Below are 16967 nucleotides of genomic sequence, written 5' to 3'. Positions count from 1 at the left end.
TCATTATGTCAAATAACAAACAACCAAAAATGTTAATAGATAAATACAAAACACCAATACACACAAGAATATAACGACAAAAACACAGCTGTGTTGTGATAGTCCAGCCAGCAGAACTACTGCAGCCAGCTGTCAATAAAACTGAAAACAGAAGTTCACGACTCAACAGTAGTTAGGGATTACTGTACTGAGTACTGGGGTGTGCGTGGATATATGCATGTGCATAGATATGCAATAAAAGTCAAATAAAATGTGTTGCATTATTTTTGGGGACCATAAATATTCAGAAAATATAAATTCTCTTATGTCACAATAAACAAGTGAAACACTAAAATAGCCCAATAACTCTAACTGTTTTTGAGTAGTGTGGTCAACTGTAAGCTGATTAACAGAAAGGTGATTAAAAAGTAAAAACAGTACTAGAATAGTTATTACTGTGTACTACATGTGCATGAGGTTAACATAGCCAGAAACTGACAGTCCAACAATTTAACGTGTTGTACGCTAAAATCAGTGCAGTGATCATGTTTACCATGGACACAACGCAGTAAAACACATCCGAAGGTGTGTTAAATAAGGTAAGGTGTTGTATTTTACTGTATTTGGTCCACTGGGTTCATCTTATATCAGAAGGTGTGTTAAATAAGGTGAGGTGTTGTATTTTACTGTATTTGGTCCACTGGTTCATCTTATATCAGAAGGTGTGTTAAATAATGTAAGGTGTTGTATTTTACTGTATTTGGTCCACTGAGTTCATCTTATATCAGGAGAGGTGTTAAATAATGTAAGGTGTTGTATTTTACTGTATTTGGTCCACTGGGTTCATCTTACATCAGGAGAGGTGTTAAATAATGTGAGGTAGAGCGTGTTTGTCGCTCAGCTGTTGACCTACATAACGTTCATCCATACGTTCAAATCTGTCAAACCGGATTTGAATTTGCAATCAAGCGAACATTGTACTCCTCCGGCTCCCGTACAATCACACACGTCACTGCCTGCGCCGCCTGTGATTGGTCCGTTTCAATCCTCGCGGGCTACTTGAACTGAGAGAAAGCGACGTCCCTGCATGATTGTGGTAAATGGACCGAGGCTAGCGGCTGTCTGCAGGTTGGTTGTTACTCCGAAACTCACGAATATGGCGACTTAGAAACGCGTTTAACGTTTTGTAGATATTTTACCGCCGACCGAGCATTTTGTGTTTTCGTCTGCTTTGTTTCACACTTCGTTTCCAGGTGTCGTTCACATCTCGACAGCTTAGTTTTGATTGAACGCATCTTTAACCTTCCTCAGCAAGGTAGCAGCTAATGCTAACCTCGGTCTAACAGTCCATACGTGATCTTTTGAAACAGAACTCGGCTTTAATAGATTGATTTCTTGTATTCACGTAGAAGCGCACACGGCCGCTGTTGTATCTCGATAAGGAAACGCAGGCAGGTTGGACTGTTTTGTTGTTTGAGGGGGGAAACATGTCGGGAGCTAACAGAGGACAGGGCAGCGCGGCTAGTGAGTATCACAACCAAGAAAACATGCTGTCAAGACTGAGAGGCTCGCTAAAACCCAGAGCTGCCGCAAGTGAGAACCAAGAAAACCTTCCACCGAAACAAGCAGCCGGCAGCAGGACCGTCCTGGGACCTCTGCAGACCAACCAGCGGAGCAAGAGCCAGAACCAGCGCGGCACGAAACAGGTTGGTTTGGCTGCTCAGTGCTCGGCTAGCCTGAGCTACTGACTGCAGTTAGGCTGTGGAGCCATTGTAGGTTTTGGAGGCAACTAACTTCAGTCATCATGCTCGTTCACGTTGCCTGCATGTCGGGCTGTAGTGCCTTTTTAAACCTGCTTTTAATCCTTTTACAAACTTGCAGATGCATTTTAGGTGCAGCTATTGCTACGTCTGTTACCGGCTGTCCGCCATTTTAATATCACCGAGTTATTGCTTGACTTCTTTAAAAAGGTTTTAACGAAGTAAAAAACAGAATTCATGTTGTTAGTTCATGTTCCTGGTGTCACTAAGGATTTTGGGTGATGCATCAAACACAAGTGCTCTCTGCTTCCTATTTGAGTGCAACACAATACTTAAGTAATCTCTTGTGCAATAATCACTCCTGCCTTTAAAACAATGTAAATTGCCTCTTGGTTCCCCCAAATCACCACTTTGTTCTAACCCCAATGCTATTGTTGCAGCTTTTTGTTTTAATCACATGAACCTTTTTTTGTGTGTGTAGTACCAGCACTTTTAATATTGGCTTCGTTGTAATTTTTGCCGTGCTGCAAAAAGCATTTCTCATGAGACAAACATCTGACTTGACCTGGTTTTCTGCTTCTAGGACTCATCACAGCAGTTGTCCTGCAAAAATGAAGACTTCAGCAAAAGCTGCTACGAGAAGCCCTCCATCAAACCGCCTGCTTTCCAGATCCATGTGGATGAGCCCGATGGTGCCTGCACCAAGAAGCCACTACAGGTGGTCGACGCTGTCAAAGCAAAGTCAATTGATGCAGAGTCTCCCCTCGCAATCAGCAATGCCGTGGCCCGGCTCCGACAGCCTCTGGCCACCATCGATATGCCATCAGCAATGGACGTCAGCTTTGGTGAGTTGTAAATACTTTATGATCACCAGGCATGGGAAGACCGAATTTGAATCTTTACTGATACTGTAGCGATCCAGTTTTTTTGTTTATCATCTAAAAGTTTTAGACTTTCACTTAATGTTAAACTTTCCTTTTCTCAGACTCTCCCATGGATATGTCCTTGGTTGAGGGAGAGGAGAAACCAGTCAATGTAAATGAGGTCCCAGAATATGCTGAAGAAATCTACAAATACTTGAGGGAGATGGAGGTGAGAAATTGTTTTTTCACCGCCTCAAATATTCTTTCAGCCGTCTGGCCTCTCTAGAAATGCAGTTCAATATCTAAAGTTTTGAAAATTGCAAGTATATTCTGTAGTAACACCCCGGTGTTGCTCCTCAGGTAAAAACCAGGCCTAAGGCAGGCTACATGAAGAAGCAGCCTGACATCACCAACAGCATGAGGGCCATTCTGGTTGACTGGCTGGTCGAGGTCGGAGAAGAGTACAAGTTACAGAACGAGACACTTTATCTGGCTGTAAACTACATCGACCGCTTCCTCTCCTCCATGTCGGTCCTGAGGGGGAAGCTTCAGCTGGTTGGGACCGCTGCAATGCTGCTGGCTTCGTATGTGCACATTATTTAAAAATTTCAGTCTATTCATATTACAAAGTGTATTTTCAAGACAGTTTGTGTGAACTGACTATTTGCATATTCAAATGCAGGAAATTTGAAGAGATCTACCCCCCTGAGGTGGCAGAGTTTGTTTACATCACAGACGACACCTACACCAAGAAGCAGGTGTTAAGAATGGAGCATCTGGTGCTTAAAGTGCTCTCCTTTGATCTGGCAGCACCGACCATCAACCAGTTTCTCACCCACTACTTCCTCCACCATTCTGTTAACAAACAGGTGGAGAGCCTGGCAATGGTGAGCCTGCAGCAGATGCTACAAAGCATCTTGTGTATATTTGCTATCCTGTTTGGACACAACAATAACCTTTTTATAGCAAATCCCTAATCTTGCTGTAACCCATACAGTCTATGGTCATGGTAATCTACATGAATTACATGTAACAGTCTTTTGTACATTTTCTCAGTACCTTGGGGAGCTCAGCCTGGTTGATTCTGATCCCTTCTTGAAGTACCTGCCATCACTGACTGCTGCTGCAGCCTATGTTGTGGCCAACAACACAGTGACTGGTGGCTCATTGGTAAGTTAAGATGGAATGGTCTAAATGAAGCAATTTTTCAAATCAAGCCTCTGTAAAAGACTAATGCAGCTTTTTACACATTAAAATGTATATGCAGCATTTTTTTAAAGCGCCTTTGTTGTGACATTTGTCATCACAAATGCTCCAGGAAAAACGAACTGTAGAAAGGAACAGTCGCATTACGCATCAGATGTTCAAACTGGTTTTAAAAGCCTAATCGTAACGTTCAGAGGGACTCGTGCCCCTCATCTGGAGCCAGTTATGGAAGTTGCTAAGCAGTGAGACCGTCTCACTCCTATCTGTTCTGTAGTTGCACATGCGCAGTACCAGGAAGGCAGCTGACGAGCACTGAAGTCACTAAAGTTTGGGTTTTTTAAAACTCGCCACTGACTGAACAAAGTTTGGGCACTGCTTTAACAAGAGATTTAAAAGTATTGACAAGCCACTGTCCTTCAACTGAACACAACCGTTTCTGAATAGAGGGAATGGCATGTTCACCCAGGTCTTTCCATCACAGCCAATAAAGACCCATAACTACTGTTGGGTCATTTGAATGCTGATTCTATACTCTGATGAGGGAAGACAACATGTAGTGGGTGGTAAGGGGGTTTAACTGACTTCTGTTGGGCTTCTGTGAGTTTTTTTTGTTTTGTGTGCATGCTAACAAGATTATTCTGTCTCCTCAGCCCAAGTCCTTGACCGAGATGACTGGCTACTCCCTAGAAGATCTGATGCCATGTGTTGAGGATCTGCACAAACTTCACCTCAATGCTGCTCAGCATGCCCAGCAGTCTGTTCGGGAGAAGTACAAGGGCCCCAAGTAAGTAGACTGCAAACAACTTGCTCATTAGTTTCTTTGCTTTTTTCTTTGCATACATGCTCTAAATGACCTCTTCTCTTCCAGGTATCATGAAGTTTCCCTCATCGAGGCTCCAACTAAACTGACGCTGATTTGACTTCTCCCCCTCCCCTTATACATGTAGAGTTGTACCAGTCTTTTTTATTTAATTTTTTCTATTTTTTTAAATGTGGACCACAATTTCAAGCATCGCCTGCTCTTAGAGTAGAGCTACATGTTAGTTTTTAAGGGTATTTTTAAATGAGCATAACAGACAATACAGTTAATCAAGCAGTTTTAATTGACTTTTAATCAGACAAAATGGAGGTCTCATCGCCACTCTGTAAACATTCTGCTTTGATCGACGGTGTCTTCAACTCCAATAGACATGTGAATGTATTCAAACCCAGAAAACCTTATATTTTTTCCACTTTATGGGTTGGTTGATGTTCAAAGCAGTTGTTGCTGGTTCAACTTGAGTTGTAACCTTTAACTAGACCTCATGGGATGTTGATTAAAGTGTTCTGTCTGTCATGGAGTCAGCTGTTTCATTACATTTGTGTCTTGAAAGCTAACATGTTGTCAAGGCTTCTTCTGCACTGTAAAATATGGCTCTTGTAAATAAAATTTCACTTAAAGTAAGACTTCATTTCTAAATCTTTATGGTCATGTTGGACTCATGGGGGCAGCAGAGGACCAGCGTCTGGTCATTTTAAAAGTTTCTTCAGATCTGCAAGGACTTGACTTTTATTGAGTCTTTTGCTGTCTGAAACTCGTAAATGTAAAATCCAGCTGATGGGTCCCAACTGTACAGCTTGGTTAATTTAAAGACTGTTTATTGACCTGGTGCTTTCCCTTATGTGCATGTACTTGGCATTTGTGAGGCTGAACATTAACGGTTAACATTTCTATAGAAAGCAAATGGTGGTCTATTAAATATGGGCTTATTGGTGTAAGAGGCTTTAGACTAGTAAAGTTCATAGAAAATTGTCATTTTAGAGCTTTTGTCTCAAGACAAGCAACATTTTTGAGGATTTTTATTTAACAGATGTTCAGTATTTCATTAATGCAACTTAAAGGAGTATATTAAAGGTTAAGGGGAAATGAGACATGAACAAGAAATGTAAAGATCTCCATATTGTAGCATACTTTGTCTGACAAAATGTTTTTGCATGAAAAAGTAATTTCATCCAAATCCGTTTAATGACTTATTCCTTCATTAAAAATTACAGAATGTATTAACACGAGATGTTTCCTACTTCTCAGCGTTTGTTTCTAGTGTAAACCAATTGAGTTGTGATTTATTTTTGAGGTAATTAAGGGACCTTGGGATCAAAGTAACATTTTGCATCTCGGCAGTACAATAAGGTTTCTTTTGGCTGGTTCCCCAGTGTTGTGCTTCAGTGTTTCCTTCCTCCGACAGTTAACTGAACACTTGATGTCATCTTTCAGAAACACTGATCAACAATTTCCACCTTTTCTGACATTTTATGGACTAAACCACTCTATCAAGAACACTGACAGGTTAATCAACAGGGAACATGATCGTTAGTTGCAGCCCTAATGAGCAGAGCACATTTACACTTTGAGCAATGAATGTGAAAACAGCCTCTAGTGTCAAACTGCACATACATCCATCTACACAGTGAAGCTCAAACTGTCAACTGTAGGAAAAAGAAAAACACCGTTTTTGATGGAAGCTGGACTTCAACTCTTCAATTAAATCTTGGCAGGATACAGTTTCCATCAACCTGAAGTGATGCTGTCGATTGTATGAAACACCAAAAACTGGCACACAGAATCCAATATGAATACAAAGGGAGACTGAAATATAAAGACATGCTTTGTCCTTTTTTGTCTGCACATAATTATTAATTAGTAAATGACAGAACAGGACTGACATTTTCCACTTCAGGGATTTGATTTTCTCTGAGAGTGAAGGCAGCCACTGGTGTTGAAGGCATCTCTCTGTTGCTCTCTCCTCCTCCTCCTCCTCCTCCTCCTCCTCCTCCTCCTCCTCTCTCTCTCATGATAAATTGGGAGGCTGGCTCTGTGCAGGAGTCTGACGGAGGGGGAAACACAGCACAGCCCAGCTGCAGAAAGATTTCCACCACTGGAGAATGGATAGCTCAAAGACCACGCTCACACTCTCAACAGGTTTGCTCGACTAACTGGAGGATTAAACCATGGAGACAGATGGGAATTCTATAACATAGCCAAACCAGTTGGATACCTGTTCAAACAATGGCTCCTGCAGCTACAGCACAGCATCTGTCTAACCCCTGAGAAGATCCAAGTGTGGGAAAAGGAGACATTTTTTGGAAGCGGAGGAGGGGAGGGCGGGTTGCTGCCTAACCCCATGCCTGCCCCGAGGAGATTCCTGGTGGCATCCACCTCACTGCCCCTGGCACTGGGCTGGGGCTGGAACCTGAGCCTGTACGTGGGGATGCTCCTGGGACTCCTGACCCTCATGCTGCTGCTTCTCTGGGTGCTCCTCAAGCAGCTGAGCAACTCGGTGGGAAAAGCCACGCTGCAGCCTGTCCGCTCGTTCAGACAGCCTCGCTTTGAGCAGAGGCGTCAGCACCTGCCGTGAAAAAATGGGACAATTCTGCCAAAACTCAGCCAGAACTGAGGCTTGTTGGAGTGCTTGAATGTGCTTTTGCAGATTCGTGTAAGAAAATGACTTTAAAAAAATTCTTGTTTTTGACTTATATTCCCTCACAAAATAATAAAAATCATGTTCTTATTTATAGAAACCGCTGTCTATTCTTTTAGCAGCTGCTACAGCAGACATGCATGAAGTGGGGTAATTCAAGACCATTCTTATGTGATTTCTTTTCACATCTCAGATTAATGCACACAGCCGAGCTCAGACATCTGCAGAGTAAAGTCAAGAGGTAGCCAAGACTAAATCTGCAACTCAATTCCTGCTGACTGAAGCAACACATTCAGGAGGGCAGTTTGACCTCCTCTCATCTGGTTGGTAAATTGGCAGGAGGGATATTGAGAACGTGACGCAGATGAAAAATATGAAAGGGAGCTGCTTTGTGGCACGACGTTTCTCAGCTCGTGTCCATATCAGGGGTGTAGTAAATGAGAACCCTGAGGCAGAAAGCTAATATCCCCTGCAAGAGCCGAACGCCTTAATGCTTAAAGCTGCATGGTGTTAACAAACGGTTTACACAGGCTTCTGACATATCACACTTCATATGACTTATGGTGTAAATGGTATCTCTCAGTCTGTACGTGCTTATTTTTTATTCTTCTTCAATCATTAGTCTGAGGTGGCCAGGTTGTCGTTCATGTAATAGTCCGATAGCAATCAATAGCCATTAGCCCTGAGGAGGGCATGTTAATTACGCCTTTGATTTCCTTATTCAGCAGCACAGTAATACAAGCGCCCGTGGCTCAGACGGAGGGATTCTTCACTGTCACAAACATTTCTCAAGGGGTGTAAACACTGGCATGTTTCTACAGCGAACAGATCGATCAAAACAATTACATTAGTTACTGAAGATTGGCCTTCTTGTTTCTGTCTTACACAATGTGCTGAATTGATCCGTTTGTTGGTGTTTTTATAGAAGTTCAACGTTTCGAGGAATACACTTCTTTGTTTCCTTGTCGAGAGTTAGATAAGTTTGATAAGAGGACGAATACCTCTGTCATGTCTGTAACTGTGAAACTGGAGCCCCAGCCCGTAGGCTTAGCTTAGCATAAAGAGGTAACAAGGCCTAACTAACTTACCGAAGCTCACTCGTTAACAAGTGACTTTATATTTCCTTTGTCTAATCCGTACAAACACATAAGTGTAAAAATTACTGTTTTTTAATTGTGTTAGCTTCGAGCAGAGCTAGGCTAGCTGTGTCCTCTGTTCTAGATCCAGAGACGCCCTGTTAAAAGATTAATTCAACATTTTGGGAAATACTTGTATTTGTTTTCATGCTGAGAGTTCGATAAGAAGACCGATACAGCTCCTATATATAGACTGGAAAGAGGGTTAAAGGAACAGTCCAGTGAAGAAGATAGCAACTTGTTTTAAAATGTAAAAAAAAATTCAACCGAAAGAAAAAATAAAAGTGGCTCCAGACGGCTTGTCCGGCCTAACGAGAATGAGGAAGCCAAATTGATTTGAAAAGACGTTATTATTAGCTGAGTACGCGCTAACGTTTTTAGCGTAGCAGCTACAGGGAAGATTTTGATTATGCCAACGACTTGTTTAAAGCCATTTCATGTTTTTTTGTTTGTTGTTTACATTTTGAATCAAGTCTCCAGCTACTTCAGTTAAGGCGAACGCTGCAACGCTCTTTTGCTGTGAAATTACCGAAATGTTTTGTAGACCACGAAACTTCACCTGACTTTCAATCGACATGGGGTGACTTGATAATGACTGGATTTTTATTTTTTCGCTTCTCGGCCTTTTGGCTAAGATCAAGTGTAGTATCTGTTCTTATCAGTTTAATATCTGATAAGTCCTCTATAGGGGACAACTGAGGGCGGTAGTAGCTCAGTCCATAGGGACTCGGCTTGGGGACGCGAAGCCGGTCAAGTCCCACCTTGGACCAGAAAAGTGTGATGTGGACTAGTAAAATGGAGAATGCTAGTTCACATCCTGGGCATTGCCGAGGTGCCCTTGAGCAAGGCCCCTAACACTGCTTGTTGGGCGCCGTGCATGTGGCAGCCCCCTCACTCATCTCCTCCATACACTGTGTGTGTGTGTGTGTGTGTGTGTGTGTGTGTTTGTGTGTTTGTGTGTGTGTGTGTGTGAGAAAAAGACAATTTCCCCATTGTGGGATTAGAAGGGGAAAAAAGAGCTTCCTCTAAGCTAAGCTAGTAAAGCTAACCAGCTGCTGACTCTAGCTTCAGCTTCTCACCTGATTCTTCACAAAGAAGAGACACTTAAAGAAAAATCAAGAAATCTTTGGGGATTTCTCTTCCACAGGTCGTCTCAAACTAATAACAGCTCGCCTGTCTGCTCCCTTCAGCAGACACCTGTAGATTAATGAGGTCTGACATCTTGGATCTCATGACTGCATGTGTTTCACCTCTGCTGTTGAGCTGAAACATGTCCTCGGGCACAACGCGGCCATCCGCGGACTCACAATCCTCTTGTAATAAAAACGGAGCCATTAATCTGAATAATGATGGACATGTTTCCACTGGTGTAGATCCCTGCTGGGTTTATCCTGCAGACAGTAGAGACGCTGGTCAAGAATAGATGATGTTGATCTGATGACATATGGTGAGAAATGTGGATAATGAATGTTGCTGATGAGGACAACAAATATATGTAGTCTGTCTCATATTATGTGTCCGTTTTCTAGGTCATATATTTGAGGATGAGACTCTGACAGGAAGAGATGAAAACACCTGCTTGGAAATAATAAAATATAAATCAAGGTAAGCTGCCTCAGAGCAACAGAAGAAACCAAAATGTCATGGTAAAAAGACCTTGTTCTTATAGTGGCTGTTTTCAACATGTTGGCATTTTATCCTGTATTCATTGTTGTTGATGCAGTGTCTAATGTAGTTGGCATACGTTTTATGTTTCTCAACTCATTCACATGTAAAAAGGAAACGTCCATTTAAAATGTAAAATACACAATGAATAGACAATAAAACCCCGTGTGTCTCAGTCTGAAGCTACATGGTTCTTTACATCAGAGCAGTTACCCTCCAGAAAAAGCAGCTATTATTCTCACAAAAAAGTCTTGTTCAAATTCACCAAATGTTAAGATATGTTCATGTGGATGTTCTCCAAACGTCCACACAGCTGGCCAGGTAATTGCTGAAATGAAGCCATTTGCATTTGACAACACCTGCCCTCAGCACAGAGGCAGATAGCAAACAGAGCCGATGGGCGGTGGCTGGGGAGGCTCTTTGATAGATGATACAGCTCATTGTCCGTCAGTCAGCACCCGACTAATCGAGCTGTCCACAGCTCTGTATACCCGACTGTCCCAGGGTGCTCGGCTCCCGAATGAAAATCTCACAGTGATTCGGTTTGGAAACTGACAACTCAGGGATGAAAGTGGGACGTGAAAGCGACAGTCAGCATTTTGCAGGATAACTGGTTTGACTCATATGACTCAGTGCTCGGTAGCTGTTGTCATATCCAAGCAAACTCTAATCTGAGGTCAAAGTTCAAACTATCTCGCCTGAAGGTCCATTCAGTAGCTTTGGATCATATCACATGATTATCCTCTATCTTCAGTCTGAACCTGAGCTTTACTGGTTGATTTAATTATAGCTACAGAGAACCATTTATAAGGCAACAGCAAACATGTCGTTCCTCAAAATGCTATTTACCCATTCTGTAATTTGTATTAGATATTTTGTCAACGCTCTACAAGACAAGCAACCATTAATCAGTCCTGTCCAAATTATGAAAATGGTTCGTGTCATATTTCTCTACAACATTAAATATTCATGACTAAATATGCAACAATCAGTCAGTCAAAGTCAGAGTTTAACAAAAAAGTTGAAACACTAATTTAATCTGCGTCATCCGACTGTGTGGCTGTGCTGCGATCAGATTTAATAGGCTGATAGGTGACAGGCGACCCTCGGACCGACTCCTCTCTAGGCAGGAGAGTTAATGTGATATACATGTTTATTCAGATATTTTATGATCTGTGCTAAACAAAAACTTGATTTCCAAAGGCATGAACAAAAGGAGGACGAGAGCTGATGGTGACTGAGACTGTTCAGCAAAAACGTGGCTGCATACTCTGGTAGGATCATGATGGGTCTCATCAGTAAGAAGCTGACTGAGGAAAAAGGTTTTCAGGGCCTTAAAATGTAATGTCTTACTCTGTAATGCAGTGAATGTTGTCATGTTTTAGGGGTTCATTTATTGTACAGGATCTGATTAAGCTAGAAGGACCAGATGATGTTTGGATAGACTTAAATTAATGACATTAATTTTCCTCCATACTTTAGATGAAATCTCCATCTTGTAGCTTGTATTTTGAGAGTTTTGTGATAATTAATATTCAAGTGAAACTGACATTTAATATCCAAAACAGCACGATTCATTCAGCCTGATTAGGCTTCACGCCCATCGACTAAAGACGGCTCAATTATGCAGAAAAGGGTCTCTATTTAATCTGATACATTTCTAAAGAAAAAGCTCTTGTGAGATGAAACTGTGAGTATCCGTAACTGGATCACCTGAGAGATGGTGTTCACACTCTCATCCTCTCACCAGCGCTCACTTTAATTAAGGTTCGCAGGGACGAGGACAGCAGTGATGATAACTGAGCTGCAGCTCGTCGCCTCGCTCTGCTGATCCCGGTGCTCCTGTCAGGCATCAGGCATCTCCTGTTCGTCTTCTGTTCGCTGTAACACGTGTGAAAACATGTTGTCCCAGAAATGTGGAGCTTTGATCCAATGATTTATCATTTATAATTACGACCTCTCTCACAGTTTGATTCATGACTTTGAAATAATTATAGGCCAATATTCCTGCGAGCACCTCAAGATATTTGCTTATAAAACATCATCGATGTTCAGTGTTCAAAGTAATTAAATAAATTTACATACAAAAATGAGGTACCTCTACTCCATTATTTAAGTATTGTACTTTTACTTCACAGCATTTATTTAACAATTATAGTTTATAATGAGGATCCTGTCATATATTATGTGTTCTTATAGGTTGAACTAATGTAACATAGTACATTTACTCAAGTGCTGCACTTCAGTACACATTTGAGGTACTTGTACTGTCCTTGAGTATTTCCATTGTATGGAACTTTATACTTGTAGCCTGTTAACAAAGCTTGTTAACAGGCTGTTTTTCTGAGCTCAAGAAAAGTTGAGTTTTTACAGATATGAGCTTATCACAGGACAGCGACGAACATGTGGTGATCTTATAGAAAGTGATGCACTGCTCGAGGCTCATATATACAATGTGTTTGTCAAACTGGTATTCAGCCTTACTAATTACTAATTGTGTGAGCTTTTATTTGTCATCGTTACAGTTAATACTTCCTGTGCTTTTCTCCAGAACTGTCATTTGCAGAGAAACTAAACCTGAACTACATCTTAAAGGATCATCTTTAACATTAAGTGTAATGTAACACTGCAGGAAGGACAGTAACTTACAGCCCTCTTGACCTTCGAGACACGTTCAGTAGCCTGTTGTCACTTTTCTGAAGGTCACACAAAGCAGCTGACTGCATGAGGTCATGAGCTGCTGTTTGATGGACAGTGAGTGAAAGACAACACGGCGTGCGGAAGAGGACGGACATGTTGTCAGTTTTCACCTGTGACGCTGCTGCAGCCAGCAGGGAAATAAAGAGCTTGTACCTGAGCCACAGATCACCTGTGAGGACAGAGAGGAACCACGCTTGTTGGTGAGAGACAGACTACACAGGACTTATTCTGCTTTATTGATGCTGACACACTAACTGAGCAATGAATTACATACAAACTCTGGCCCTTTTTTAATCAGGATTTTATCATCCACTTTCTTTCAGGTTACAACAGTTGTCTCCCATCAGAAAAAAGGATGGTAAGTGTTTCCTCTCTTTGTTTTATTTTCTGTGATTTTAAATATTCTCAAATTGCAACGAGAATTGCCACAAGAAATAGTATTTTTTTGCCCAAAATGCTGAGATTAAGACGAGTATTTCTGAGCCACAGCACCAGAACTCACCTGCATGTTTGTGTGATGAAGTGTATCTCGACTCTGAAAAGGTCACTGCTTTTCTGAGCCGCACTGACAGTTACTGCACGACCAGCCTCAAACAAAACACATCACAAATAACTGTCAGAAACAGCATCTGATTTGCATGCAACACTAGATGCTTTTTGTGCACACATATCCTGACGTCTAGATGATCCCTGTGAGGATGCACTCATTAGTAAAACATTACCACGACTCGTGCACTCACATCGGAACAAAAAGAGAAGGAGCAGCTTCATTTGATATCCTTGATTTGATTTTATCCTCTCCGGCTTGTTGAGAGAGCTCAGACTGTCTGATGAGGACGAGCTGATTTAAGACCTGAAGTGATGGCAAGAACTTCAGTTTCAGTTAATGGCGATGGTCTAATTTGTACCATATTGTATTACGATGTGCCTGGAAACCGCAGGTACTTGTGTCTATTGTGTCCCTGGTGGTTACAATTTCCTAAAAGGGCAGTTGGGAGACAATCAGCTCCCTGATGGCAGCGTCACTGAAGAGGAAGCTCTCTGTACCTGAAAACTAGATAAAGCTGCTATTCTTCGAGACTATCATTGACTGTCATCATGCAACATGCTTAAAACACATGTCCATCCTGTTCAGACTCAACAATTGTTGACTACTGTGTGCACAAGAAAGAGGACTTAGATTGATGAGCGATGTAGAAAGAAGCTTGTGTCTGCAAAAGGTCAAATTTTCAGGAATTACGAAAAAGCATTGTTCCCAGGGTAAAACGTTGGTAGTTAATGTTTCTGCAAACCACTGAATCGTCACATTTGTCACAGGCCACGCATCATATCACATTCACATCACATGTTTTTACCTGACTTTCATACCCAGAGACACAGGAGATGGTGGTGGAGTTTCAGGCTAGAAGGCTGCCAAGCCAGAGACCACTTTTTGAGACAGTGTTTCAACTTTTGTAAGTGTGACACCAATGGATATTTCCATCCATGTTTCAGGCATCAAAAAAATCTAAGATCTGTATCGTAGGCAACTGGACTTGTTTCAGTTTGTTGAAGACGTTTCACTTCTCATCCAAGATGCTTCTTCAGTCATTACTAACTGGAGGAGCTGCAGGCTTTAAACTGTGTGGGAGTGTCGTACGTTAACTCCCCTCCAGTTGGTTAGAAAGGAAGAAGCCTCTTGTATGAAATGTTTTTTTTTGTTTTTTGCGAGAAGTCAGGACTTCTCCAGCCATATTACCGTCTCACAGCTGTCACGCCACCACCATCTCCTCCGTCTCCCCAAATAAAAGTCAACTCAACTTGATATGACTGTATGGTAGAAGTGTTGATGTGGTACATATGGGACATACACATTTGAATGTATTCGTGGTTTGCAGAAATGTCAAATGGCAACATTTTATTGGATCCACCAACAATGAGATCACAATGCTAGCATGGTAAAAAACACTTGCATGATGTCCTTGTAGAAGAGTAATACTAAATATTATATATATATAAATATTATATATATATTTTTTTTTATTCATTGGGGCCCTGGCAGTGTCGTATGAAGGTGGCCCTTCGAGGCGGAGGTTGTGCTCTTGAGAAGAAACACAAAACAGCTTCTGTGTGTGAAAACAGATGAACAACAAAAGAAATGATGAACAGAAACCTTCAATGAGAGAGAAGGATAATATTCTTTCACTTCTCCCACCTGCGCAGAGTTTGGTACAAGGCCGCAGCTGAGGCTAATGTTTTATTGCTTTTTTTCAAATGACATTATCCCTGAAGAACAAGTGAGACAGGACATTTTTAAAATAACCTGCACAACACAAAGCAGCAGCACCAGCAGCCAGCAGCACTATTTAAGTTAGTGCTGGCCCCCAGACTTTGGACTGACAACGGTTAACCACAGGTGGGTTTTGTTGGCTGGTGGCAGCATTTGTTTTATAGTTCAGTATATTATATTCATGACATTTATGCCCCAAAAATGAAACATTCTCAGTGGTTCTGTTGAGGTTTTATTCTTATTAGGTTGGGGAAGCATTTGAAACACCATTTGGACCAGCAAGGAGCACCAGAACTCTCAGATGCATCAGAATTCAAAGAATACATTGAAAATTCAGTCATTATAATTTATTCATAGTCCACAAAACATTTCTGGAGCTTTATAGTAAAACAGCACTGCAGCATTCTCCTAAACAATGAAGTAGAGGGGGACTTGTTTTAAACGTAATGAAAAAAAGGTTTGAAAACAACATAAAATGGCTCCGTACAGCTCGTCCTCGTAATCCAAGTCACCAAAAGCCCCTGAAGAAAGTCTTCAGTGCAGCTGCTGAGCTGAAAGCCTCAGCCCGCCCTCACACCGAGGGTCTACGTGACGTCTTCTCAGATCAGCCTGGGATCACAGGGCTTCTGCAGACTTGAATTATGCCGGGCGAGTTGTCTGAAAACATTTTATGTTTTTTCAGTTGTTTATTTTTACATTTTCTTACGACCCATATGGTTGAACTTTCACTCACTCTTTCACTCATTCACTGCTTTCAGCCTGGTAACTATTTTGCACACTATGCAATATAACAGTTAGAATACAAACACTGCATTGAATTAATTCCAGATATAATCATATGTGTTACTTTAATTCTGTGGCATGAACGCAGGAGGATACGTGAAGCATCAGAATCCAGACAAACACACATGCATGAATGCACATAGAAGCACACAACTGTTACAAGTCGTAAATGTATAAAACACTTATCTGTGTCTCTCCTCCACAGGCGTTCAGAGGCAGCGTCAGACCGTTTGTCAACTTTAACCCCAAACACGACGCTGAAATCCTCCATAAAGCCATGAAGGGAATCGGTCAGTCTCCACTGCTGCTGCTTCTCCTGCTCACACTCGGCATGTTATGTTTCATATAGTGAAGGTGAACAGATCTCCAAAAACTGATGTCTGTAAACACTGGATAGCTTTTTTGAAAACACGTGTGAAACACGTGAAGAGGAAAAATCCAGACAGGAAGCGTTAAACAAAACAGGACACATGACGAGAGAACCAACTGAATAAATAGGCTGCATTCATTTCAGTGAGACTCCTGTAATGGTCCAGCTGATTCTTGTATTAAGACAACAATATGAACTTGTTGTTTGAGGCCGTACATTTGTCAACATGCTGGATTTAATCAGCCCAGTCACCAGGGGGCGATGTTGGCAGTGTCGCTTCTGCACACCACTACGTTCACAAGTCTTAGGCTACAAACTATACTGACATTTCAACAAGTCACGTTACATGTTGATGACCTGACTCTCGTGTGGAGGTGCAGGCAAACAAGAAGTGTTTCAACATTTGTAAGCGTCATACCATGTTTGTGTTTGTTGGCTGGAGGTCGGGACATCTCCAGCTTTGTTTGTGGTCACAGATATGAGTGTGTTTAACCAGACCTCAGGACATTTCCAGCTGTTTTTGTGGTGACTAAAGGTACTTCATGATTTTTTCCTAACCCTAACTGAGAGTGGTTTACATGCTGAAATCAACCCAGATCATAAGCGCAGCATTGTCACAACGTAACATTCAGCATAAAGAAGTCTCAACTTATCTGTGGTTTTGTAGAAACGTACATTCACTCTGTTGATTGAGTACAAATACTTCACTAAAAGCACAAACCTACAAAACAAATGTCAGAAATCTTTCAGCTCGTCAGCATTTGTGAAAAAAGAGCAA

General features: G+C 41.6%; 2 protein-coding genes across 2 annotated transcripts in view; both read left to right on the top strand.

Annotated features, from left to right (window-relative positions):
• The first annotated feature begins 1060 nt into the window (after nt 1-1060).
• ccna2 (cyclin A2) lies at nt 1061-5254 on the top strand. Its single transcript, XM_084353960.1, has 8 exons — nt 1061-1685; nt 2323-2584; nt 2725-2831; nt 2963-3186; nt 3285-3489; nt 3659-3772; nt 4459-4592; nt 4677-5254. The coding sequence occupies exons 1-8, from the start codon at nt 1467-1469 to the stop codon at nt 4726-4728; spliced, it is 1317 nt and encodes a 438-aa protein (XP_084210086.1). The 5' UTR covers nt 1061-1466; the 3' UTR covers nt 4729-5254.
• A 1715-nt stretch (nt 5255-6969) lies between these two features.
• anxa5a (annexin A5a) overlaps nt 6970-16967 on the top strand; it is a gene marked incomplete at its 5' end in the record, with an annotated part of 30897 nt that continues 20899 nt past the window's right edge. The window contains 2 exons of the mRNA XM_084352364.1: nt 6970-7125; nt 16025-16109. Coding sequence (XP_084208490.1) covers nt 6970-7125; nt 16025-16109 — 241 coding nt within the window. The remainder of the gene's footprint in view (nt 7126-16024; nt 16110-16967) is intronic.

Source organism: Pagrus pagrus (assembly GCF_965226575.1).
Source record: "Pagrus pagrus genome assembly, chromosome: 5".
Taxonomy (NCBI): Eukaryota; Metazoa; Chordata; class Actinopteri; order Spariformes; family Sparidae; genus Pagrus; species Pagrus pagrus.
This window is presented reverse-complemented; position numbering and strand designations above follow the sequence as displayed.

Bases quoted from the DNA above. Each gene is read 5' to 3' on its own strand.
- ccna2 (XM_084353960.1), top strand. From the start codon at position 1,467: ATGTCGGGAGCTAACAGAGGACAGGGCAGCGCGGCTAGTGAGTATCAC. The intron at 3,490-3,658 runs GTGAGCCTGCAG...ACATTTTCTCAG, and splicing joins AGGTGGAGAGCCTGGCAATG to TACCTTGGGGAGCTCAGCCT. The intron at 3,773-4,458 runs GTAAGTTAAGAT...CTGTCTCCTCAG, and splicing joins CAGTGACTGGTGGCTCATTG to CCCAAGTCCTTGACCGAGAT.